Below are 25775 nucleotides of genomic sequence, written 5' to 3' on the forward strand. Positions count from 1 at the left end.
TTCCTTTGTAGATATATGCTGTCATTGAATTTAACTAGATTTGTCAATGTAAACGAGATAAATTAAATCAAACTAGATTTGAATTTTTCTGTGAACAGACTTGAATGCAGATTCCCATATAAAGTGTCGGTAAACGTGTCCGTTACAGTGAGAATATTATTCTAATATACATATGCTTTTTCATACTCGCTCAGTCGGGCTGAATGTGAGTAGACCCATTAGAACTCTTGGTCTTGGGAATTATATTTTCACTGTACCGGCCACTGACTCTGACACTGATATGTGGGAATTCGCCTTTTCGCGCCACGAACACACTGCATTCCTTATGCTTTTCATAATCTGTTGTTATGCTTATTATATTTGTATCTTACTGTATTTTTACAGATAAATATATTAATAAAGCATCAGGTGGTGAAACGTGTACTGCGAGTGTTTGTGGCGCGCAAGTCTGTAAACAGCTTCAGATGTTACAATGGGAGAGGATACTGATCGATTGGTTAGTCCAATAATTAAAACTACTATTTTTTCTTCTATTAATTTTTTACTTATAAATAATCAATAAATTGGAAAATTAGAGTCTACTGTTCTGGTCCAATCATGAAGGCCACCTTTAATATCTTTGAATTCAACTCTCAAATCCCCGCATATAGTCTGTAACAGTCTCACAGCTTTTTGAGAATCGTTGCCTCTCCGACATACAATGAATACTGGAAATAAAAATATTCATGTAGTTACATAACTGTAAGATTTAACATATTTTATCCACAGAACGATATCATCTACTTAAAATCCTTCAGGTCGGAAAATCAAAGTTTCATGAAGAGAGACATTCATATGGTTAATAATCACTGTGCATGAATAACAACACGTGCTATACTTGGTTTGCTTTGCTTAGAGATTTCTTTAGACATACCGTTTTTATGAGGGCTAAGGATTTATTCAGTAGAAGACGGCCTTATAAATTAGACAGTGATCTACGTAAAAAATATATTTAATTATAATTTGAGGCTGTTCCTTGAAACTTTCATATCGTATTTTACTGGATAACATATGCTATGTTAATATCAATACAGTTTGGTGCAATATTTTCTTTCTTTTTGATTTTCAATCTAATTAAATTTTAATATGGTTTTTATATTTCTGGACTCGGAAGTTTGATTCAAAGTGAAGCAGCATAACCTACGTTTTAGCCATACTTCTATCAATCAAAATTCCCGAAAGTTTCAGGCTAGGCCTGTTGGTCCTTTTCTAATCATGTATTTGATTTGTATAATATTCTGAAATTTAAATAAAAATAAATAAAACTTTTCAAGGTTTATTTTTATTGTAATACGGTACATTAAACATATTATGAAAGTGTGAATCAGTATTATTCAGCTACGATAGTTGAAATGAAATTTTTGATACAAAAATTGATGCATTTGAATCTTAAAAAAATTGAGGGAAAAACTGGCTGACCCAAAACTATATCTCCCCAAAATGTTTATAAAATATTTAAAAAAAATTGAAAAACCCAGGTTTTCATCAAGCTAGTGAGAAATTTTGAGTTTGGAACCAATGAAAGCTGCAACATAAAATTTAATATTGGAAAACCTACTGACAATAATATTGTTGTATTGGAATATTTTGTCTGTAGTTAGACAAAATATTGAACTGTTTTAAACATAAGCTAGACATAGAAAAGTCAGTAGTCTCTTAGGCAGGTTCCTATTGTACTATATTATGGGCTAGAGGCTCTCAGAAAACTGGGCACATACCTGGAACGCTATGATTATCTGTCTTTGATTTGATTTCTTCTTTTATTTCCTCAACATAACGAGCCTTTTCCATGTTGGTTATTGGAATGTTGACAGATCTTGGTAAAGCACAAATTTCAAACTCATTCTCCATTCGAACATCGATCAATAAGAATTTCTCTTCGCTCTCAATCTTTTTGGAAAGTTCCACTGCGGAAATACGTTCTTTGTCATCTAGCAAAGTGATTCCCTTATCCTAACAACAAATCAAAACATTCAAATTCATTACCGAAGAAAAATACATTTGAAAACTCATAATATAATAATAATCTAAACAAAAATATTGAAGGAATATAAGGTTAAGTATTTAAAAAAAAATAGCAAAATAGATTGAATAAGCTGTTCTAATCATAATGCATTCGATTGTAGAGTTAAGAGAATTTATAGTTGAAAAATTACTTCTATGTGATTACAAAGCACCAATTAAAATAATATTCAAAGTAATATAGGTCGATTATATCCTTCATAAAACTCTATACCCCACGAGATTTTTTTCAAGATTCAATTCTTGGGCTGGCCACTAAGAAATTGGTTTACTCACTTGCATTAGTGGCCAGCTTTAGAAGGGTTTTTCCAATCTACTTTATTTTTTCATCAATCAAATTTACTCCAAACTTGGTACCATGCCAGGAGAAAATGATAAAATATTAATTCAAGCCGAGCAGCTTTGATGTAATTTCATTTGTTTTTGTAGCTTAATCTAATAAATCAATTTTCAATGAACAATCTGAACTATACAAGACTGAAATCGGAGAATTAATTTATTATTATTGTTATGCTGCTCAGGTGTCAGGGTTGCAAAATACGTTTTGAAAAGTTTGTTTTTGTTTCTAATTTGATAAGTTTTATCAGCTTCTGTACAGGGGTGACATCCAGTTCATCACGTTCTCAATTAAATTCCAGTTGCTTTCAGAAAGTCCAGTTGATACAGTATCATATATTCGAATGATACCGTACTATTAGTAATTTGTAATTACTAAATAATATTATTACAGTACAGTAATACTGTAGACCTCGTGCAGTTATATTAGTCAACAGCCTCCTCTAATAAAATGTTATGCCGTTGGGAGAATGGCAACGTTGCTAAGTAGTCAATCAACTGAACAGCCCGAATTGAAAGCAGTAAAAAGTCAAGAGAATAATAAAGTTCAAGTTGCATTCAGTTATTAATTGCATGTATTTAAAATAGACTTGACAGCTAATTAATTCCATTAATTCTATAGTCTGATTTTTCCTATGTTCAGTAGAAGATAATGAATAGCCTATAGTAATATTAGAGTATAGAAGAAATTCATTTTCCATTATACTATCCTTGAAATGAAACATTTCAAAAAACCTTACACATACGTAGACGCGCAATTCAAACAGGAAAATTACTGCCAAATCTCAGAAATCTATTCACGCGTTCGGCCGAAAATTTGTAGAATACATGCATACATACAGACAAAAGCAAATCCGGTCAAGTTGAAACGTATTCCTCACTATGCTCGGTCAATAATATTCAAAAAGTTATTACAATATTTCGAATACCAGCATATTACAAATAAAAAACTAACCTACCCTTTTACCTCCAAAACATCATTAAATATAATCTAGTTTGTAGGTTATGTTACTATTGACACATTAATCTACATCATTTTGCAACATTGCAGCTGACTTGACGAGCTGATACACTCCCTGTGTATCCGCCTGCAGCTTGTTTCAGTTTTTCATGAAATGGTGAAAATAGGCACTTGATGAACTGAGATCGTGAGGAACTGAGGCCCTCCCCTGTACAGTACAGGACCTATATTTAAACTCTTACAAGTAATCAAAAAGATCAGCCTCACCTTATCATTTGGAGATGATCCACAAAACTGTACATAGTCTATCAATTGGGTGATGGTGGGGCTTTGGCCACAAACAGCACAATTGGCATCTTTCTTCCTCAGCTTGACATTTCTGAATGTAGACTCGGAAGCATCAAACAGCAGCAGCCGCGAGTCCAGTGTTCCAGTTTGACCAAGCAGCACTTTTATTGCTTCTAACGCTTGCAACACTCCAATCACTCCAGGTACTTGCAAAATTGTCAAATATATTTCTCATCACTCTCTGAGAATGAAACAGATTATGTGCGTTCACAAATGGAAAATTGGTGCTTAACAATTAATGAAACATCAACAGTGGTTATTAGTAGTGATTTATGCGGTTAAAAAATGTATACATTGTATAAAATAGCATAACTATACAATAATAAAAATTTCTCTCATCGACACTAAACAAATAGGTGATTTTAAAATGTAAAATGTTATTTTTGATGTGCTTGTATTTATTAATGTGCGGTTAATTTTTACAAAACATCAGGCTTGCAATAAATAACAGCATTTTTCACAAGTAAAAGCTAATCTTCTAAAAGAGAATCAACAACTTTCAGAATAAATTGGAGCTAGATTTAACATGAAAAGGAATGAAGATTAATAAACTTACTGGTACTCGGAGGGGAAGAATATTATCAATAGAATTTACTTTTTTGGAAGAAGAGCGTCCTCAAGCTATGCTAAAATGGAATATCAGCACTAGGATGAAAATATTAATATTGGAACATTCTATTTATTGAATCAAGGACATATTTTTCTTAAAACCCACTTCATAAGCTGAGATGCTTGCGATTTGCCAAATTGACGATTGTCTCATACACACGTCTACACGTACCTTTATAGATCTGATTATAAAATCTTCAAGGTTATAGATTTCTATGATCATAGAAAATACATTTCTAGACTTATTCATTAGATTATTATTTGATTTTGTTTACAGATTACTAGAACATCAAAAAGTGATGGAAGAACAGCTTTATATTGTTTACAGCACTACTTGCATAGCTTTTCTTATTTTACAGTCCTTTCAACTGTGCCTTCCTATGTTTATGAAGATGCTATAGTGAGATTTACCTTGTAAAGGCCAGAGCCAGTGGAAATGATATGACTGCAGGGTTGCCGATTCTCTGTTACCACCGACTTTTATATTAAATATATTCTGAGGCTACATACAGACTTATGCACCACAAACACGCTCGTTTCACTTTTCATCAGCTGATGCTCATCTTATTAGGCTATAACCTGTATTTGCAAAGAAATAGTAATATATAGTTATAAGCATAGCGTCAGCTGTTGAAAAGTGGAATGCGCATCTTTATGGCGCTTAAGTCTGTACGCACCTTAATTTATCTGCTGTAATATTAATTGCTGATCCTTGTTAATAATGTTCGAATCTATCTCAAATAAACTTTATTCGTCAAGAAAATATATTTCTTATAATTGAAAAATATTTTTATAATAATTGAGATAAAATATTTTGGTAGTTGATTATGCTTCTTCAACTAGTAAAGGATAGAGCTTTTTGGTTTGTATAATGGGCCATATGAATAAAGTTGAGCATTTGCTTATACTTCTAAAATATGGAGCATTTGCTTCATTTTCTATGAATAAACGTGAGCAAAACCTTTTGCTCATGCTCATCCAAAAAGTAGTTTGAGCATTTGCTCAAAAGTAAAAGCTTTTGCTCAAAATTGTATGAATAAAGTAGAGTAACTTATTTGCTCAACTTTTGAAGCAAATGCTTCAAAAAAGGTGAGTCTAGTCTAGAGCAGCTTATCACATTTTGCTCATAGTGAAATGGCTCAACTAATTTGTATGAGGAAGAGGAAACTATACCAGATACGATCACAACCAATAGTTAAGAGCTATAAAACTCTTTTTAGATTCAACCATGATACATATCACCATTATCCCTACAACAGAATAAATACAAAAGATAGCTACCTGTTATAAAGAATGCCATCACAAAATAGGAAATAGGCATTTAAGATGATGAAAGTGTATACGATTATAAGAAGGCTATTGATATTATAAGAATATGCTGAAGATTATTATAGAGATGACATTTTTTCACGCTATTATTTCAAAATTCTAAACTCAACTAACCTAAAACTCTATTCATAAATAGAAAACAGAGCAGACGACGCAAACACAAGCGGTGCACCCTATTTGCATATTTAGCGCTTCCGTGAGCTATAAAAACAAACTAAGGCTACAAAAGCAAATCAGCTGATGAAAAATCTCTAAAATACGTGAGCATTTGCTCCAGAGTTCAGTAGCATAAGGTAAGAGTAAAAGGTAAAGCTTATTCATATAAAAATGAGCAAATGCTTTTGCTTCTACCTTTTGCTCATGAGCAAAGCCTTATGCTCCATGCTCTTGCTCATGAGCATTTGCTCTGGTTTTATTCATATAGGCCATTGCAAGGATAGCAAATCAATGTTATTATACTGAACATACCGACTCCCAAGACACCAGCATCTGAGCAGTTGGAGACGGTGTGCGGAGGTGGGGGCGTCGGATAGAGGCACCTGTAGCAAGGGCCTCCGTTGTGGTTGTAGACGGTCAGTTGACCCTCCATCTGCAGTGCACTGCCGGACACCAGTGGCTTGCCACTCAGCACGCATGCGTCGTTCAGCAGATAGCGGGTGGCCACATTGTCCGACGCGTCGATAACCACATCGTACTTTGACACTACATCCATCGCGTTGCTGCTATCCAATGACAAGTAATACTCATCCACTTCTAGATCTTCATTCAACCTACAAACAATTATTATTTATGTGGTTTTGATTCATTTCAATAGGGCTACTAGAAATTTTAATTACATAGAATAAATAACAGTACACTTTTTCTATTTTATTTTAGACTAGCTTCGGGTATTGATTGTCTGAGTGCACATTTCTCAAATTCTAAAAGTTTTCATTTTTTACTTTTTCTTCCGTTTACATTTTATTCTTTATTATTGAATGCCTCTTGTTTTTACGTTTCAAAGCCTAGTCATAGTCTAGGTTATTTATTATCTTTTGTATGCATTGATATTTTAACAATAAAGAGTTAATTATTATTATTGTTTTGATACTAGATGATGGGATGAAATACCAAATACCCCGGTCTGAGAAAAAAAGTGTACCAACTAGTAATTTTATTCCAGCCACGCCAAAAAATATTACTGTTTTTATTTTTGTTTTTTGACAATAAACATTTATTATTTATTCATTCATCTAAATAAAACTATTATATCCGGAGGAAAAATGAATTCTCCACTATTTCCCTCCAGAATAATACTAAAAACTGTTTGAAATTAGATGCTATTCAATAAAAAAAATTCATGATTTTATTGTTTTTTCTGACCACAAGATTGTACGTTGTAGTATAAATTTTCATTCCTACATAAGTAATTATTACATTAAGAACAAATAAATAAATTTCATGAACCAGAGAATGAGAACAGATGTGTTGGAATTGAAAAGATAACTGGAAATTGAGAGTGAGAGGAGCGACAGCTCTTAGAATCGATAGCAAGAGTTTGAAAAAATTGACAATTAATCATTCTATCCTATCTCAGCTAGAATTTGGATTGGAGCGGCAAAAAATACTTCTTAACACTAGAAAGGTAACCTTCCAAAATAGGCGCTAAGGGTTACGATGAGTAAATTTTGACATTATATTGGATGATTGATGGGAGTTGGCCAATGAGTTAAGAGCTAATCACTGATGAGCTAGAGCTGAGCTGAGCTGAGCCAGATGAGCTAATCACTGATGAGCTAGAGCTGAGCTGAGCTAAGCCAGATGAGCTAATCACTGATGAGCTAGAGCTGAGCTGAGCTGAGCCAGATGAGCTAATCACTGATGAGCTAGAGCTGAGCTGAGCTGAGCCAGATGAGCTAATCACTGATGAGCTAGAGCTGAGCTGAGCTGAGCCAGATGAGCTAATCACTGATAATTGATAATACATAGATGAGATTTTTGTCAAGAATCTATAGAAGCTGTTGAGTTAAACAATGTGAAGGACCTCAACTTGGAATACGGTACCTTTTTAGGGCTTCTGCAGCAGATTTGACTTTTTTCTCACCAACCGACTTCTCAGAATGCAATAGCTGTCGATGTAGGTTATTTTCTTCCACAACATCATAATCAATTATACCGATGCGACCTGCAAAAAGACATACAGTTCATTCGACTTGAGAATGTAATAAACATAAAATTATTTCATCTATTTTATCCATTATGTGAATGCTGGCTGGCCAGATTAGAATTCAGCTCCCTGTCGTTACGCATCAATTCGGTTTGTATAGTATGTGTGATATTGAGATTCTATACTCGTATTATTTTTTTCAAATGAAAGATGGAGTATTATCACTACATTTTTATATTGTCTCAATCTTGTCATACCTATTCCAGCTCCAACAAGATAGAGAGATGATGGGCATCCTAAGCCACCGGCGCCAACAATCAGAACAGATGACTGCTTCAGTTTGCATTGACCTGCAAAACAAATAATATTATTTATCACCACCCTTTCAAACTGATAACATATCATCCTAGGGCCAATACCCTCAATGACTCAATCATGTGTCACATGAAAATATTGACAAATCATCAGAAATCAATGTAATTTTTACTGACCAGTAACATTTTCATTTAGTAGAAAGCTTAAACCTTATAACAGTACAGGAAACCTCTAATTTCATTATAAAGATAGTAAAAATTATATGCTATTTCTTCCAAAGATCAGCTACTTCAAGAGTCTGTAGGGAAGGACATGAATAATGTTTGGGAGGGTAAGAAGCAATTTGAGAATCTTTTATTCAATTGAATTTGAAAATATTTTCAGAAAGTGGGGTTGAGTCAAAAGACAAAACATCTATAATAATGACACTTGTGAAATATTGAGAATTCATAAAATATGATGATTGGCGATTCTCACTTGATATGAAGACAAGCGAATTATCAAATAAGTCTTATCAAGGTTGGCACCGTGGTCGTGCTAGCATATAGAATAGATAAAATTAATAAATATAGAACGACTAGCTCAGTTCTGGTATCACTTCCCTGAGGTTAGCAAACCACCTAAAGCTGTAAGCCATTTCATATTCATCCATTAACCACTCTCTTTGTGGGATCGATGCTTCAGCATTCTAATGATTGTAATTACTAACGTTTCCCATTGCCATGTTAATGAGCTGCAAGTGAATAAAGACATATTTATTGAAAACATTATACAACAACTACATGATCAAGATGTCAGTGTGTAGGATCCTACCCATAAAACTAACTACAATACCTTGCGTAGCTAATAGGCCAGCATCATGGAAACTAAAGTAAACCCTGCCCTTCAAGCATTTTGGGCACCACTCTTTCAAATGCTCCCAATTCCAACTGCTTCACCTATGCTGGCAGCTAGTTGAAGAAGCGTAACGCTCAGCTCGTGTAGCACACCTGCGACCTCTAGAGACGCACCCTGGAATGTCAATCACCACCACTCGATGTCTTGTGTTGTAGTGATGCACATCTGACGGCGTTATCATGTATGTATTTATGGCTCTTTTCGATGTACATCAGGCAGGAAAGAAGAAAGTGGCTGACAACTTACAAAATAATATAGCCTAACAAGAAGGGGTTTGGAGTGTGCACCATGTTCACTTGTCATGTTAATCAGTCGATCATCTTCACACAACCATTACTTTTTCACATGTCAAGAGATTATGTTAACATCATCTCAGAAAAAACATTCATATGAATACCGTAAATTATAATATATTACATTAAAAAAAAATATTATTTCAATTTTGAAGATATTCTAAGTTTAGAATAGATTTTCTACAATATCTGGATTTTCTTCATTGTCTAAACGGAAATATTACTCTTGAAGGAAAAATAAAATTTAACCTTCTTATAATGACATTTCATAATTTTACTGTTTTGTGAAATCACCAAACAATATCTCCTGAAACAGTATCACATTAATGTATTCTTATAATTGATTCAACATTTAGATGACATGAAAACGACTAAATTTAGAATTTGTTTGATTATTTTCATGACGGTACCTTGGAATCAATATCTTTGAAAAAGCTCACCCGTGTCTGGGAACAATAACTTACCTCCTACTCCAACATTTGGTACGATTATTTGCCTGCTGTATCGTGCAATATCTTTATTGGAAAGATTATTTTTTGTTTCCATTGTAGATTTATACCTAGGAAAATTATTTATTCAGTCTTGGAGCTTATTGTAGAAATACGAAACCTGGAACGAACAAGACTTTATTTGAAACAATTTTTTTAAAGAATATATTAAAAGCAATACATTTTTCTTCCAAAATTGATTTACAAACTAGCAGGTTATTTTTTAATCATAAGTATTTGCTTGCCCTCATTTTAATTTGGGGGATCATATCATCATTTTGTCATACTCAATTATACTCATGCATTTTTGGAGAAGACATTTTTCATTAATATAGGAACAATGTCTACTTTTCTGAAATTTAGATATGAATCATTTTATGACATGTACAAATAAATTGCTCACAAGCTGTAATATTTCATGCCTAATATTATGCCTAGTCCACATGTTGGCCAAGTCTGGTAACCCAACGAAGGTCTATGAAGACCAGCGCTGGCAAGCCACCCATCCACACAGTGGCGTTGGTCAATATTGGCCTTCATTGGGCCAACATGTAGATACGGCATGTGTCTTCCGAGTTTCAAACCATCAAATCATATTTATCAATTTAGGCGTAGTCGCAGTCCACGTTTAAATTAAATTTCAAAAAACTAGAAAATTGAACACAAAATAAAATAAAGAGGTAGTGTAATGTTTCAGCTATTTTGAATTATTTCAATTTAAATTTATTCGAAACACAAAAATAGAACGAGAAAAACCAATAGTATATACAACAAAACGACAATAAAAATAACAGTAACAATGTTATTAACACTTAAAAAAGACAGTATTTCTAAAATGATGTGTGCTAGAAGAAAAAAGGGGTAAATACCTTGCCAATTATGGTTTCCCATTTAATAGGCAGGTAAGGTTTAACTGAAAGGGAAGGGTGTGAGATTGGGAAGTGAAATAAGGTAGGTAGATAGGCAGGGCTAAGGAAAGGTGTGATAGGATATGAAATAACAATACAGATAAATAGATAAGATTAAAAATATATTGCTTTTTATCGAATTAATGATTTCTTGCTTCATTTTATTTGTAATTTTAGCATTGTTAAGATGATGATCAATTTTATGATTATGATGATGATCAATTTTATGATTATGATGATGATAATTTTATTGATTATTATAGTATTAAGATAAATGAGTTGCGGTCTAATTGTTTTAATATCCTATTATATTAAGCGAGCAATTTCTGTATTTTTATATTTTTTGGTTATCCTTTACTATTAAACGAGCAATTTCTGTTTATATGTTTAAATGTTTATATATTTAAATGTTTATATGTTTGTATTTCACCGGATCTCGAAAACGGCTTTAACGATTCTCACGGAATTCAGAACATAGTAGGTTTATAATATAAAAATTCGATTGCACTAGGTTTTATCCCTGGGAAAACTCGCTGAAGGACATTAAAAGGATTTATTCATCTACAGATGGAATTAAATAGAGAATGCATTTAATTCCATCTGTAACTGGTTGGCCGCTATGGCTTCGTATAAAATGAGCGCTGCTATCCAGAGATTGTCAGTTTGGTGTAAGGGTAAGCATTCCTGACTAGCAATTGGGAGGTACCGGGTTCGATTCCCGGGCTGGCAACTAATTTTTGGATAGTAGTTCTCATCGAATTTCCATCTAGCTGTTAACCCTGTTGTCAATGTCTGCAGTAGCAGAAGTCTTCGGGGTGATTTGCAGCATTTATTCAGGATTTTCGTTAAATAATAATTAGATTTATTCATCCTTGGAAAAACAGCTGATAATTTCGTCGTCTGTTGATGATGGATGTGAGTGAGCGAGTGCATGTGTGTGGAACTGAGACAAAATTATGACTCAGCTGTAGAACTTTTGTAATCATTCAATCAGGCACTTAGTGCCGGTTGTACAAGAGCCGGTTAAATTTTAATCCTGATTAATTTCAATCTGAGAACCAATCTGATAAGCTATCTTTTTGAAATGGTCTTCTCTGATTTGGATTAAAATTTAACATGCTTTTGTGAGAGAAATTTTTGCATTCCTCTGGGAGTTAATCTCAATCCACTGTGATTAGATAGAACCTTTCTGTATGAACTATAAATATATTATAGTTTCTTCTTTCGTAATAAATTGTATATGCTTTTGTACTCCAGAGCGGAGTTCAGTGCCATGATATTTATTTATGGTTATTTATGTCCAACGGATCTTGAAAACAGCTCTAACGATTTCCACGAAATTTGGAAAATAGTAGGTTTATGATATAAAAATTCGATTGCACTAGGTCTCATCCCTGAACTCGCTGAACGACATTAAAAGGATAACTCATCCTTGGCTGAAACAGCTGAGACTTTCGTCGTCTGTGGATAGTAAAAAAGTGAGTGAGCGAGTGAATCTGTGGAAAATCAAAATATCGCATCCCTGAAATTCATAAGCTGACGTATAGCCAGCTGTAAATATAAACACGATCATTTTAGAGAATTGTGTTCTGTCACATCCTACTATAGATATTATCTAAAGTAAGCCATAGTTCTGTTTATCAATAAATGAAAATAACGAGCGAAGCTCGGTGCCCCGTTTTTTAGTATTATATACAGTATAAAATACTTATTTGAAGTAGGTCTCAAGCTGTAATGTCTATTTCATGACTTGTTGGTGCATGGAAAATTGGTTCTATTTTTTATTAAATATTTAATTACATTTTCAACATATAACTATCTAACTGTCAAAACCTTGAATTAATCTAATATAAGTTCTGTCGGGAAAAATCTGGGGTAATTTAAAATAGATTTATTAATATCATTAATTTCTGCATTATGAACTTTCTTCCAAATGGGAATTATAACACCCTCCCAATACTGTTACTCCGTATTGCATTATCGCCTGTACCGGTACTAAGTTTTAGCAAAATAAAGCGTTTTAAGATGAGTTAGATTCAGAATTTTTCTAGCTGCATAAAATTTGGAGGTATTTCATCCTTCAGCAAATGAATTTAATACGGATATCCCATTTTAGGTTTTCATCTATATAGATACCTAGATATTTACAATTTTCAACTTTACTAATGATGACAAGTGCAGGAGTTTGGTTAAGGTTGCAATTTGAATGGAGTTTCAAGTTTAATTCTCTGTCTGGCTGTCCTAATTTATTGAAAGAAAAGGTGATATAGTTGGTTTTATGTATTTTTAAGCTCATAATGTATTTTTATTCTCAGTATTTTTATCTAGCCACTTTTTTATGCTCAAGCAGTTTTGCTCTGCAATTTCATGAACCTCAGCCAACGTTCTTCCTGAGAAAATAGCCGCTGTATCATCAACAAAGCTGTATCATAAGCAAAGCATATTATAGTTGAATTTTCAAGTATTAAATTTAATAGATCAATTTCATAAATTATGAAAAGTAATGGCGTAGAACAGTGCCCTGAGGGAGGCCATAAGGGGTGAGTTTAATGGTATTAGTTTCATTATAATACAGATAGGGATTGGGTTCTATCAGACAAGTAGCTCCTAATAAGGTCAAGGAAAACTTCCCTAAAACCATATATTCGGAGTTTATCAAAAAGAGAATCATGAGGGATGCTATCAAAAGCTTTTTTATATCTAATAAAACAACAATGGTTTTTAGATTGGAATTAAGGTTTTGGGAGACGGTAGTGGTTCAAAACTTTAGAGAGAGTTATAAGCCCTGAAAAAGCAAAAATTGGATAAACCCTGTTATTTTAACAATTACACACATTCAAGAGCGTATATCTCGGGAACTGTTGGAAATATCACAAAATTCCACTGAACAAAAAGTGTAGAGAATTTGTCAAAAATAATTTTAAATTAGTAGTTATGTCGATTGAACGCATTGTTCTCAAGATATGAGCGTGGAGGCAAAAAGCTGAGAACTGCATAAATTGTTAGAGCAGAAATAGAAAAAAATTGGAGGCAAACGTGATTTTTCAAAAATGTCAAACCTTCAAGAGAGGATATTTCAAAAACTAAAGAAGATATAGAAAAAGTTGTGAGATGAATAGCCTATTGTAGGAAATTTGTATGCTTTACTTTTGTAAACGGTATAACAGTTAATTTAGCTTGTGGATGAATTGCTCAATGCTGATGGCCTTCTGGTGCCTTGGTTCGAAGATTTTTGTGACAAAAGCACCAGTTATAGACACTCGTGTTTTTTTAGGGAGACAACCCGATTAGTGTCAGTCAGCACCTGTGATAGGATGTTCTGAAGCCGAATAAACCAATCTTGTTCTAGGTCATTGGAACGCACAGAGTGTTAGATCCAAGCAGGGTATTCTTTCTTTATTTGTTCAAGATCAGAAGCTCGATATATTGTGTTATGTGAGCATTTCTTGACAATGGGTGAGTCAGATTTCTACTCAACAATTTCTGATCTTACAATTGCCTCAATTTATTGTAGAACTGTTACCAGATGTGGTGGCTCTGCTATTTACATTCGGAACAATATCGACTTCACCGAAATTGATGTTTCTGTGTTTTGTATAGAACTTGACTTGGAAGTTGTGGCTGTGATAGTGCCCACTTACCATATTATTATTCTTTCTTTGTACCACTCTCCCAGTGGTAATTTTGACAGGTTTTGTGACCTATTTGAACGTTTATTGTCTTTTTTAAATCAACACCACTCCACATATAGCATTGTAGGAGCTGGTGATTTTAATGTGAATTTTATTGGTGATGACTCAAAGGCAAGATATATATCGAGCTTCTGAAATGTTTTGGCCAGTACATCACTTGCACCGAGCCCACCAGAGGAGTCTCCTGCCTGGACAATGTTGCTGTGAGCTTTCAACCGGATGTTTTCAGCACAAAAGTCATTGAACTTCATGGTGATGACCACTCTGCACTGGTATCAAATCTTACACTGTGTGGCCCATCCATGGTGAGTGATAAAACACCTACTTGGCATGAAAACTATATTTTCAGATCAAGGCCTGTACATGAAAATACATTGATACTATTTAAAAACGATATGGCCAGCACCCCCTGGGATGTAGTGCTCCAGAACCCTGGTGACTCTGGATTATTTGGGACTTTCTTCAATCATTTTTATGAAAGATTCAAACTCTTTTTTCCTGAGAAACAAAAACCATATCGCTCCCAGCAGCTACAGCAGAAACAGGGACGGATGAGAAGTCATCAAGAGTGGTATACTGATGATCTTGCCAGGCTGAAAGGACTTATGCTTGCTCTGAAGGATAGGTGTGAACATGGCAACGATGACGACAGGGAGATATACCCACGTGCCAAATCCATTTATAAAAATCACATCGAGCAGGCTAAGAAGCTGGCAACTGCTGCAAAGATTTAAAATGCACCGAATCGCTGTAAGGCGGCATGGGATGTGATAAACTCACATCGGTCCTTGCCAAGGAGACAGCTTGATTTCGCGAGCCCTGATGCATTCAACAACTTTTTTGTTGAGTCGATTGACAGCATCGTGAATAACCTGCCCACAGTTGCTGGTGATCCAGTTGAGCTGCTAGCTGCACGAGTTCCACCAGTGAATGCTCGTCTGTGTTTCTTCCGCCCCATCACTCCGCCTGCCCTGTAGAAGATTATTCGTTCATTCAAGCCATCCCGAAGCCCTGATGTGTATGGCATGTCTGTATTCTTGCTTAGAGAGATGGTGGATGTTACTGCGAACCCCCTTGCTACAGTAGTTAATGACTGCCTGAGATCTGCCATTTTTCTTGACTTCCTGAAACCTCGAGAACCGTTCCTGTGTATAAGAAGGGTGACCACCAGAGCCTAAACAGCTTCAGGCTGTTTATATATCTATGACTCCAATCTTTGGAAAGGTGGTTGAAGCGGTCATAAAACCCCAACTTGATGAGTTTTTTGAGAGAAACAACCTTTTCTCGAGTATGCAGTTTGGTTTTCGTAGGGGGAGGTCGACTGTTGATGCAGTAAATCCAGTGGCTGAGAAAATTGGATCAGTGTTTGAGGATGGTGAGTCCCTGGCACTTACATTGTGTGATTTGAGCAGAGCGTTTGATTGTGTGGACCATCACATACTAATCAAGAAGCTTCGCTATTATGGGGTTATGGACTCTGCTCTTGACATCTTGGAGTCATACCTGACTGTGAGAACGCAGGTATTGTCATTGGGTGGAGCTGTTTCATGTCCACTCCCTGTCAGGTTTGGGGTATCTCAGGGTTCAATTCTGGGGCCAATCCTGTTCATCGTGATGATCAACGACAGTGGTGCAACTCTCCTGTTTGCTGATGATACATCATTGCTGTCGTCTGGCATTGACCTTCAGCAGATGTTGGAGAGGTCAGCGGAGCATCTGCGGTCTTCAACCTCATGGTTCCTGGTAAACCGTTTCCAGCTAAATGAGAGCAAGACACAAAACATCGTCTGCAGTTTATTACAGTATATAAAGTCTGCAGTTTATAAACGGACCGCCAGGATCATTACTGGAAGCGAACATCTTGCTCATTGCAAGCCCATTTTTGCTAGGCTGGGTATTCTGACTGTAATCAGCCACTTCCTCCTTCTCTGCATCATGTACGTGAAGAAGAATCAACAAAATTTGTTGATTTGGACTGATGTGCATCACCACAACACTGGGCATCGAGAGCTGTTTGACGTCCCCAGGATGCGCCTCCAGAGATCGCGGGTATGCTATAGGAGTTCAGCACTGTGCTACTTGAACAGGCTGCCTGCAGGGGTCAAGCAGTTGGACCTCAGCGTGTTCGAGAGAGTTGTGACCGGTTTTCTGAGAACCAGGGCTTATTATGATGTCCAGGAATATAATGAATGTTGACCTGTCACAAATATTATCAGGCTAAAGTGCCATTATGTTAAAGAGCAAGGCCTCATATGATACATATATTTTTTCAATCTGAACTTGATCACTGCCATCTTGATCAATTTAGTGTTTTTTGTTATATTTTTTTATTCATGACATGACGCCATCGATCCTACAATTATGGGTAATGGATGAAGAAGAGGGTATAAGGTACTATGTCTGTAAGATACATAGTTTATAAGTTATATGCGAGACACTAAAAAATGGTACCTTTGTACCAACCCACCCCCTTAGCACAACGGGTAGTGGTGGGAACTTTTGATGTTTACCTCTTTACTATGGAATTGGTGGTGAAGTGCTGAGTACCCTCAGTGACTACCTTAAGGATAGGAGGCAAGTAGTCTCTATAGGAGGAGCAACATCAGAAGTGAAAGCAAACTGTCACAGCGTGCCACAGGGTTCTGTGCTGGGCCCGCTGCTGTTTATCATACTCATGAACGACTTTACAGCACAAGATGGCTCAGTACTATTTGCAGACGATACTAGAATCATGTCCAGAGGTAAAACTATCAATCAGACAATGGATATAAGCAGATCTCGAACATGTGAGGCAAGGCAATGGTTCAATAATCACAGGCTGAAATTGAATGAAGACAAAACCCAGGTATTAGTCTGTACAAAGAAAAATGATATTAGACATACAGACAATGCCCCAGTGAAATTACTCGGTTTCTGGATTGACAGCAAATTATGTTGGAGTGATCACATAAGTAATGTCTGCATTAAGCTGTCCAGGGTTACTCACTTGTTGCTTAAATTGAGGAACATTGTCTCTGCAAACTACCTGCTTAAAGTATATCACGCACTGTTTCATACACATGTCACATATGATCTCCTAATGTGGGAACACACTCCATATTGCAAGGATGTAATACTGATTCAAAAAAGAGCTATGAGAATAATGACGTTCTCCAATTATTTGGAACATTGCAGGCCGCTGTTCAGAAAGCTTCAAATAATGACTGTTTACAGCCAATATGTTTTCGTTGCATTGATGCATGTGAGGAAGAATAATGAAAAAATGAAAAGGAGAAATGAGGTCCACAACTACAATACACGGTCAGCAGGGAATTCCACGAACTCGATTGACAAGCAATCAGAAGAGCTTCCAGATAGCGGCATTGAAGATCTTCAACAAACTTCCCACCGATGTTCAGGAAATGGAACTTAAGAGATTCGAGAAAGCCCTGAAAACCCAACTTCTTGAGCGGCCCTTGTAGCCTACTAGCTCAACGAAATGGACGAAGAGACGCTTTTTCCTGCCGGATGACCCGGCTAGGTACACGACTACGACGCGGTCTATCTGGCACTCCCAGTCAACGACCCAGACATCAAGTATCAAGTAAGTAAGTTTAGGTACCCTAAACAGAATTGCGGGGTCAAAAATTGTTCCCCCTTTAACCTTTCCTTGACTGGACTATAAACAATTTTTTTATACTTACAAATTTTGTAATTTGTTGACAGACCTCAGTAGATAGAGACTACAATATTAACTTTAATATAATTACCCAACAACCACGCTGAATTGTCAACTGAACTGTGCTCTTGTCCTGTGCTGTATCTGTTCTGTTTTGGTTTTCTTCTGATTTGGTGGGTCGGTGGGTGAGCGTCAGCTGAAAAACAGCTGGACAGTCGTGGACACCACCTTCGTGGCTCTTTGGTTGGGTGCTTAGAATAGTTATAGAATAGACACGCCCTATTGTATATTCATACTGAAAGTCGATGAAGCCAACATCTACTGCCATATTTCCAAATCGTGACGTCAGCAACAGATAGAAAACTTTTCTGTAGAGTTTGTTTACATTGTTTTCCATGGCAGATTGTGTCTATTTCAGCGAGAGTGCAGTTGGAGTTTCAATCTGAAAGTTTTCTATCCGATGATGACGTCACGATTTGGAGATGTGGCAGTAGATGTTGGCTTCAGAGGCTAGACTTCCCAACGTGTCTATTCTAAAACTGGTCTAAAGGTGCGTACAGACTTTCGCTCTGCTCCGCAACCGAACGTCACTCCAGCAGAGCGATTGATGATCGACCGGGGAACGCGAGAAGATCTAACATCTTCCGTAACGTTCATGATGGGTGCGATTGCCGTGCGGGGGCGGAGCGACTGCAATACGATGGAGGAACGAGGGCGGAGCGTGCTCGGTGCGAGTTGGAAGCGCGTATATGTGTACGAAGCTTATGGGTTGGGTGAGCACTTTTTCACATCGGGATCGGGATAGTTTTATGCTATCCCTTAGACCATTTATAGAGTAGACACGCTGGGAAGTCTAGCCTCTGAAGCCAACATCTACTGCCATATTTCCAAATCGTGACGTCAGCAACAGATAGAAAACTTTTCTGTAGAGTTTGTTTACATTGTTTTCCATGGCAGATTGTGTCTATTTCAGCGAGAGTGCAGTTGGAGTTTCAATCTGAAAGTTTTCTATCCGATGATGACGTCACGATTTGGAGATGTGGCAGTAGATGTTGGCTTTAGAGGCTAGACTTCCCAGCATGTTTATTCTATAACCCTTAACTTGACAACGTATCAAATATAATACGTTGCTTTCAATATTTTTTTTTCTGTACGGTATTTCATTTGGGAGCTGGCACAGTATCATTATTTTTGTGATACGTTTCTCTACTCAGTGGGATAGTGCTGCCATCTGTTAGTGTTTGTTATAAACAACAGAGCTTGCTGGAAGCTTCACTTCAGTGTCAACAAAGATGTCTGCCAAGCGGAAAAACGTGTTGCGTATCAAGGTAAATTATTTCAAGTTCGATTAGTTACACGTTTTATTTCAAGTTTAATTGATCAGAATTTGATCTACAAATGACAGAGATTGTATACATATGTTTAAATAAAAACTTCAATTAATTTTAGTATCATTTTTTGAAGATTGAAATTATCGTATCACCAGTAATACATTGCCAAGTGATGAGAGACATAACTCCTGCAAGCATAGTATCACATTTGATACTCGGCTCATAGATGATCACTTTCTTATTGCTATGTATCACTGATAATACATTGCTCAGTTCTATATAGCTTGAATATTTGAAGAAAAACTAATCTACAACCAAAATAAATTATAACTTTTATTAGAATTCACTCAATTATAATATCATAACGTGTTCATTCATGTTATAATTTATTCTAGATGTTGCTGATGATGATTTATTCTAGATAGACACTGCTACGAGCTGAGCCACCCAATCCTAGTTAGTTTAGTCTTATTGTATTGACATTTGCATAATAATTTCCATGCATGGCAATACGTTGTTGATACAGTATGGATAGAATAGACTCAACTTATATTGTTTTATAATAGAAATTAGCCTAATAAAATCCAATTTTTTTTGTTCCAGATTCCAGAAAGGAGAATAGACTATATAATGTCTCTTGTTCCAAAACCATTTGCTGATTCAGAGGCAGAAGAATCATCTGATGATGAATCAACATTGGCTGATGGTCCACAAAAGAATGTAGAAGAGCACAGTAGTCTCACCATCCTTGACCCAGTTTATGAGCAGCTCATATTTGAAGACATTTCAGATGCTCCTATGGAGATATGGACATTGGATGTGAATCAATCAGGTACAGGCTCATCTCCAACTGCTGAAATGATGCATACTGCGCTTCCTGGAGTATCCTGCATTTCACCTGCTACAACAGTACAATCACCATTATCATCTGTTGTCACAGATGAACAACAGTCCAGTAATAAAAGTGAACAACCATCACCATCTGTTGATAGAGACAAACAACAACCTGGAGTGTCCAGAATCATGACTCCGCCTTCCAGAACAACACGTGCATCATCCATTGGAAGGACTTCCAAGGAGGGAAGGACACATTTGCAGAAAAGGATATCTCATCCAAAGACAGCAAAGAAACTGACTCAAAAACAATTCAAGTGAGTACAAAAAAAAAGAATTATCAATACAACACTCAACATTATTTTCTTTGCTGTTGATATATATATATATAATATATATATATATATATATATATATATAATATATATATATATATTATATATATATATATCTTTTTTGAACTGCAGTGGAAACAATAATATTGTACTATTATATACTTGGCCAGTCACTTGTAATGTAGAAGCAGCCTTGTTTGACTAATAAAAAGAACAATCAATAATATTTCAGCAATACAAGTTATTGTTCATGTGTATAATATTATTGTTTTTTTCTGAGAATTTTACTAATAAAACAAATGGATTAATTTGGGAAATTTACTGTTCATTTCAGGTGGAAAAAAACACACTTTGGAGGTGAAGCAGCCATTACTGATCCTGAGTTCCCACATCCTGAGAGACATGAGACACCGTATCACTATTTTAAGTATTTCTTTGATGATGCTCTTATTGATTTGATAGTAGAGAATACTAATTTATACTCTACACAAGAGTCCGGTAAATGTTTGGGTATAAATAAATATGATATAATGGATTTTCTGGCCATAGAGTTACTTATGGGGGTTGTCCAAATGCCCAGCTATACCGATTACTGGTCAGGTAATCTCAGATTTGATAAAATAGCCAATATAATGCCATTGAAACGATACCAAAGTATTAGGAGGTTTTTACATTTTGCTAATAATGAACACATGAATGATGATCGTTATTACAAAATTAGACCTGTACTAGAGCACATAAGACAGAAATGTGTTTCATTAGAGCAGGAGAAAAAAAACTCCATTGATGAAATGATGATCCCCTATAAGGGTACCCGTGCTGGCTCTAGAAGCCAGTACATGAAGAATAAGCCAACAAAGTTGGGATTCAAATTGTATGTCAGAGCCAGCATCTCTGGTATAATACATGACTTTATTATATATATATATATATATATATATATATATATATATATATATATATGGTGGGGATGATACATTTAAGAATAATGTGTTCACAGATGAGGTGCAGCAACTTGGTTTTGGTGCTAAAATAGTAGTTGCACTCTGTCAAAGTATCCACAATATGCCAGGATCTGTTGTGTACTTTGACAATTTTTTTACATCTCTTGAATTAATGCACTACTTGCGATATGAGTTGGGAATTTTTAGCTTAGGAACAATTCGAACTAATCGCCTTCGAGGTTGTGAGCTTTTATCTGACAAGGAATTGAAAAAAAGGGCTGATGTTCATTTGATTACCGTGTAGACAATAAGGAAAATGTGTCAATTGTAAAATGGTATGATAATAAACCTGTGCATTTATGTAGCACTTACATTGCTACTGAGCCAGTCAGTAAAATATCACGATACTCAACTGAGCAAAAAAAAAAAACGCATTGAGGTACCATGTCCACAAATTGTAAAAGACTACAATCAGCACATGGGAGGAGTTGACCTAGCCGATATGCTGGTAGCTCTCTATCATACAGGTCTAAGATCGCATAAGTGGTATTTGGGGATATTTTCACAGTTATTAGATATTAGTGTGAATAATTCTTGGCTGCTTTCTAGGAGATATCATGGTCTGCTGAAAATAGGCGGAAAGCATGTTATTTTGAAGGAATTTCGAACTTCAATTGCTCAAAGCTTGTTGCTTTATGGCAGACGCAAGAGAACTGCAAAGTAGAGCAAGTACCACGGCCCGAAAAAATCATCAAGACTCCCAAAACTCTAAGGCCTTCAGCAGATGTGCGATATAATTGTACAGATCATTTTCCAATTTTCGGTAAAAGGGGATGATGTATGCACTGCCCCACGGGACAAACAAATGCTATTTGCACAAGATGTCAACTTCGTTTGTGCTTCACTGGTGAGAGGAATTGTTTTCCACTATTCCATAAGGAAAAAGGAAATACAGGAAAGTAGATGTAAGTAATTGTATAAGATTGGTACACTACAGTAATGTACTATTGTACTGTAAATACGCAGACTAGATTGTAAGGTTTATTTTAGATTATAAGGCTTTGCTTACCGTACTTAGTATGTAAATAATTCTATAAACATTTTTATTTATTCTTTCATTACTATTAGGTACTATGTAATTTACATCATTAGCACTTAGCTCACTATATGACTGTTACCCAATAAATGTATCTTGATTTTTCAATGGCATAATTAGAGAGGGGGAGATACGAAATAAATTAAAGTGAGAGAGAGTGTGCAAGGTGAGCACAGTAATATGAAATAATAAGAAATTAGATTAGATAACACTATAAGACTTTGATTACATACTTCTAAGCTGAGTAAATAATTCTACAAGTGTCTATATTTTTTATATTTCTTCATTACTATTTTATTAAATAATTTACAGCATTACCACTTAGTATATGCTAGCAATTAAATGTATATTTTTATTTCTAAATTGCATATTATTTTTCCAATACCCTGTAGCCTATATCGTAACTTGCAACTTGAATTTTGGAAATTCACAATAAAAATTTATTTTTTATTAGAAGATAGTAAAAATATATCTGCATTATCAGAATTATAACTATAAACCAAGTTACTACTATGGTAATAACACTAGTATTTAGTATTAGGTATTATTATGTTTGTCTATGGAATTACTAATGTAATTATTTAGTTTGTAATTTTTTATGAAACAGGCCCAAGGAATTGATAAGAAAATCATGATTATTGTAGAACAATATTCATGAAAAATTAAGATAACTATTTCAAAAAGTTTATGTATTTGATGACCAGGTAGAGTATCAAGAATTATACATAAGCATTAGAACCTTAGATGCTGCATACTTGGTAATGTATCACGTGTGATACATAAAAATTATAAGTTGAGGTACAAGGTACTTGGCATTGTATCACATATGATACATATTATTACTTTTTTCTTATGATTTTTTTTTCAAAAAAGTAGTTTTATCTCATCAAGGACATCTATAATAGCTTATTTAAAGAAAAAAAATCATCCCATCACAATATGTGAAGGGTCTCACTGGTCTAAGATTTTGACGTCATCGTTCAATGAATACTATAGTGAGGTCCACATTATAATGGCAGTGTAGGAAGATAGGAGAAAAGGGTTGCCAGATCTCAGCCTTGCCACCCAAACAGCTGATACTGGTATATCTGATGAATTTAACTGTTCATTATTGTTGAAAATAGTTAATAATATTTTATTTGTCAAGAAAATATTTTTTTAAAGATGTAATAATAAATTTTTATGATTGAGATTAAATATTTTGTCAATTAGTTGAATTTCTACATTGTTGATAAACGATGTGGCAACATCACAAAGCGTGAAAGAGATAGAGCTATCTGCTTTGTTGACTGATAGGTGCTTTGTGACAAGGATAGCAACACCATTGCAAATCACACACTGCCATTATAACATGGACCTCGCTATATCAAGATGTATCAATTTGTTCAATTTTGTATTGAATATCGATTTGATTTCATCTCTTCTCTTCTCTTCTATTGTCCATCAGAGTGAATAATTATTATGTCCTGTCCTGATGTGTCTGTGTAAGGTTATGTTATAACTTCACAAATAGAAAGGGAAACAAAACTATTAGTTCTGTGAACAGTAGACCTCGCGCTCAGAATGTTACATTGATCAGTTGTTATGTTTTCTCAAAAATTAATAAATCATTTATCAATTTAAAATGTCTAGAAAAAATCCTGAATAAACATAGTGTAGAGCTTTCTGTCCTATTGTATTGTGACATGTCATCCTGGAATGTGAGTGTGAGTGCTGTTATCAGGTCTGGCTGCAACTGTCTACAAAATTGATGGAAAGATACATTTTCAAGATGTTCAATGCTCTTGAATGGGTATTATTATAGTCAACTGTCTAATAACGTTGATGGAAAGATATATTTCCAATGTTCTTGAATGGGTAGTATTATAATCCACTAAACAGCTGATTTATCATAAATAATTCTATAGTCTGATTTTTACTTTAATATTGGCATATGAAGGAGGCTCCTTCTTCCTTTTATATTATCCTTGAAATGCAAAATTTCAAAAAAACCTTGAATATACGTCGATGTGCAATTTAAAAAGGAACATACCTGTCAAATTTTATGAAAATCTATTACTGCGTTTTGCTGTAAATGCGCAACATACAAACATTAAGAGAAATGCCAAGCTGTCGACTTGAATCTTAGACCTCACTTCGCTCGGTCAATTAAATAATATTGCACTCAATTAAATATTCACAACGATTCAGTACAACTAATAAGATTGAAAGAGAATGATATTTGAGTTAGATTCAGGAAAGTTAGTGAAGAGGTATAAAAGAAAGTGTATTTAAAATATGTATATACAAAGAAAAAAAATATAAAGAGTTAGTAGAGCTCAGAAATAATAATTTTATCATCAATTAAGCAGCATAATTTTTCACAAGTTTTTTTTAATGTATTGTAGCAGTCATAGATGGGGGGGGGAGGTTCAAGGAATGGGTTCAGTCTATTGTTCTAATTGGGTAGGAATCGGAATGGTGAGCGGTTCTGACAAACTGTATTTGAAATAGCATTATTAAGTCTTGGTCTATTGCATGGAACATGGAAATTTTATGAATTGATGAAATCTGGCATGAGAATTTTATCATTTAGAATTTCATATAATAACAATAATGCTCTGATGGATCTTCTGGTTTTTAATTATTGGTCTAAATGTTGACCTCAAAGTTTCAGTGGAAGAAGCTATTGGACGAAATGTGATAAGCTTTTTAAAATGAAGATACCTCAATATCTTATTTTGAATAATGTCCAAATCATTATCGGCAGTGCTTGATGGCATATCGGTGTGTGAATGACTAATGGCTGTTTGGGTTGTTGTATCGACAATAATTTGTTGTAAACAACTATGCTACTATCATCAAGAGCTTACCGAGTTGAAAGCAGAGAAAAGTCAAGAGAAAATAATATGCTACTCCGAGTTAACAATTGCATGCCTCATTGCTTGCAATTAATAGTCCAAACAACAGCTGATTTTCCACCAAGTTTCATTGAGATATAAATTGTCATTGAATGAACAATTATATAACTGTGAGGATTTTGTGTTTGACGAAAAGGGCTCTGCAGTGCTTAACTCTGTCGACTCTCAGTATGGTGGTTCCATACTGCCAGGCAGTTATACCATATTTCAAGTGTGAGGCGAAGAGTGAATGATAGACCACAAGAGCTGTGCCTTCGTCGGATATATTACGTATTCTTCTGATTAAATAGACTG

General features: G+C 35.1%; 2 protein-coding genes across 5 annotated transcripts; one reads left to right on the forward strand and one right to left on the reverse strand.

The window, feature by feature from the left end:
- Positions 1-521: 521 nt before the first annotated feature.
- LOC111048242 (adenylyltransferase and sulfurtransferase MOCS3) lies at positions 522-18290 on the reverse strand. Of its 3 annotated transcripts, XM_039422534.1 has the most exons (9): positions 18067-18255; positions 16894-17106; positions 9760-9904; positions 8048-8140; positions 7688-7808; positions 6113-6414; positions 3626-3852; positions 1758-1992; positions 522-707 (listed from the first exon to the last, which is right to left on the reverse strand). In XM_039422534.1, exons 3-9 carry the CDS (start codon positions 9839-9841, stop codon positions 556-558), a joined length of 1212 nt encoding a protein of 403 aa, XP_039278468.1. In that variant the 5' UTR covers positions 9842-9904; positions 16894-17106; positions 18067-18255; the 3' UTR covers positions 522-555. The 3 variants fall into 3 exon arrangements, with proteins under 3 accessions (XP_039278468.1, XP_022189805.2, XP_039278467.1); XM_022334113.2 differs by lacking the exon at positions 16894-17106 and having other exon boundaries at positions 18067-18290; XM_039422533.1 differs by lacking the exon at positions 16894-17106 and having other exon boundaries at positions 18133-18278.
- A 1015-nt stretch (positions 18291-19305) lies between these two features.
- LOC120350124 lies at positions 19306-22962 on the forward strand. 2 transcript variants are annotated; one of them, XM_039422536.1, is made up of 4 exons: positions 19306-19369; positions 19976-20523; positions 20876-21466; positions 21505-22962. In XM_039422536.1, the coding sequence occupies exons 1-4, from the start codon at positions 19334-19336 to the stop codon at positions 21575-21577; spliced, it is 1248 nt and encodes a 415-aa protein (XP_039278470.1). In that variant the 5' UTR covers positions 19306-19333; the 3' UTR covers positions 21578-22962. The 2 variants fall into 2 exon arrangements, with proteins under 2 accessions (XP_039278470.1, XP_039278471.1); XM_039422537.1 differs by having other exon boundaries at positions 20876-21458; positions 21497-22962.
- Positions 22963-25775: the final 2813 nt, after the last annotated feature.

Source organism: Nilaparvata lugens, chromosome 2 (genome assembly GCF_014356525.2).
Source record: "Nilaparvata lugens isolate BPH chromosome 2, ASM1435652v1, whole genome shotgun sequence".
NCBI lineage: Eukaryota > Metazoa > Arthropoda > Insecta > Hemiptera > Delphacidae > Nilaparvata > Nilaparvata lugens.

Excerpts from the sequence above, each read along its gene's own strand:
- LOC111048242 (XM_022334113.2), bottom strand. The coding sequence starts at position 9,841 with ATGGAAACAAAAAATAATCTTTCCAATAAAGATATTGCACGATACAGC. Across the intron at positions 8,141-9,759 it reads ACCAAATGTTGGAGTAGGAG|GTCAATGCAAACTGAAGCAG; the intron begins GTAAGTTATTGT and ends TTTGTTTTGCAG. Across the intron at positions 7,809-8,047 it reads TCTTGTTGGAGCTGGAATAG|GTCGCATCGGTATAATTGAT; the intron begins GTATGACAAGAT and ends GTCTTTTTGCAG.
- LOC120350124 (XM_039422536.1), top strand. The coding sequence starts at position 19,334 with ATGTCTGCCAAGCGGAAAAACGTGTTGCGTATCAAG. Across the intron at positions 19,370-19,975 it reads AAAACGTGTTGCGTATCAAG|ATTCCAGAAAGGAGAATAGA; the intron begins GTAAATTATTTC and ends TTTTTGTTCCAG. Across the intron at positions 21,467-21,504 it reads CATGACTTTATTATATATAT|GGTGGGGATGATACATTTAA; the intron begins ATATATATATAT and ends ATATATATATAT.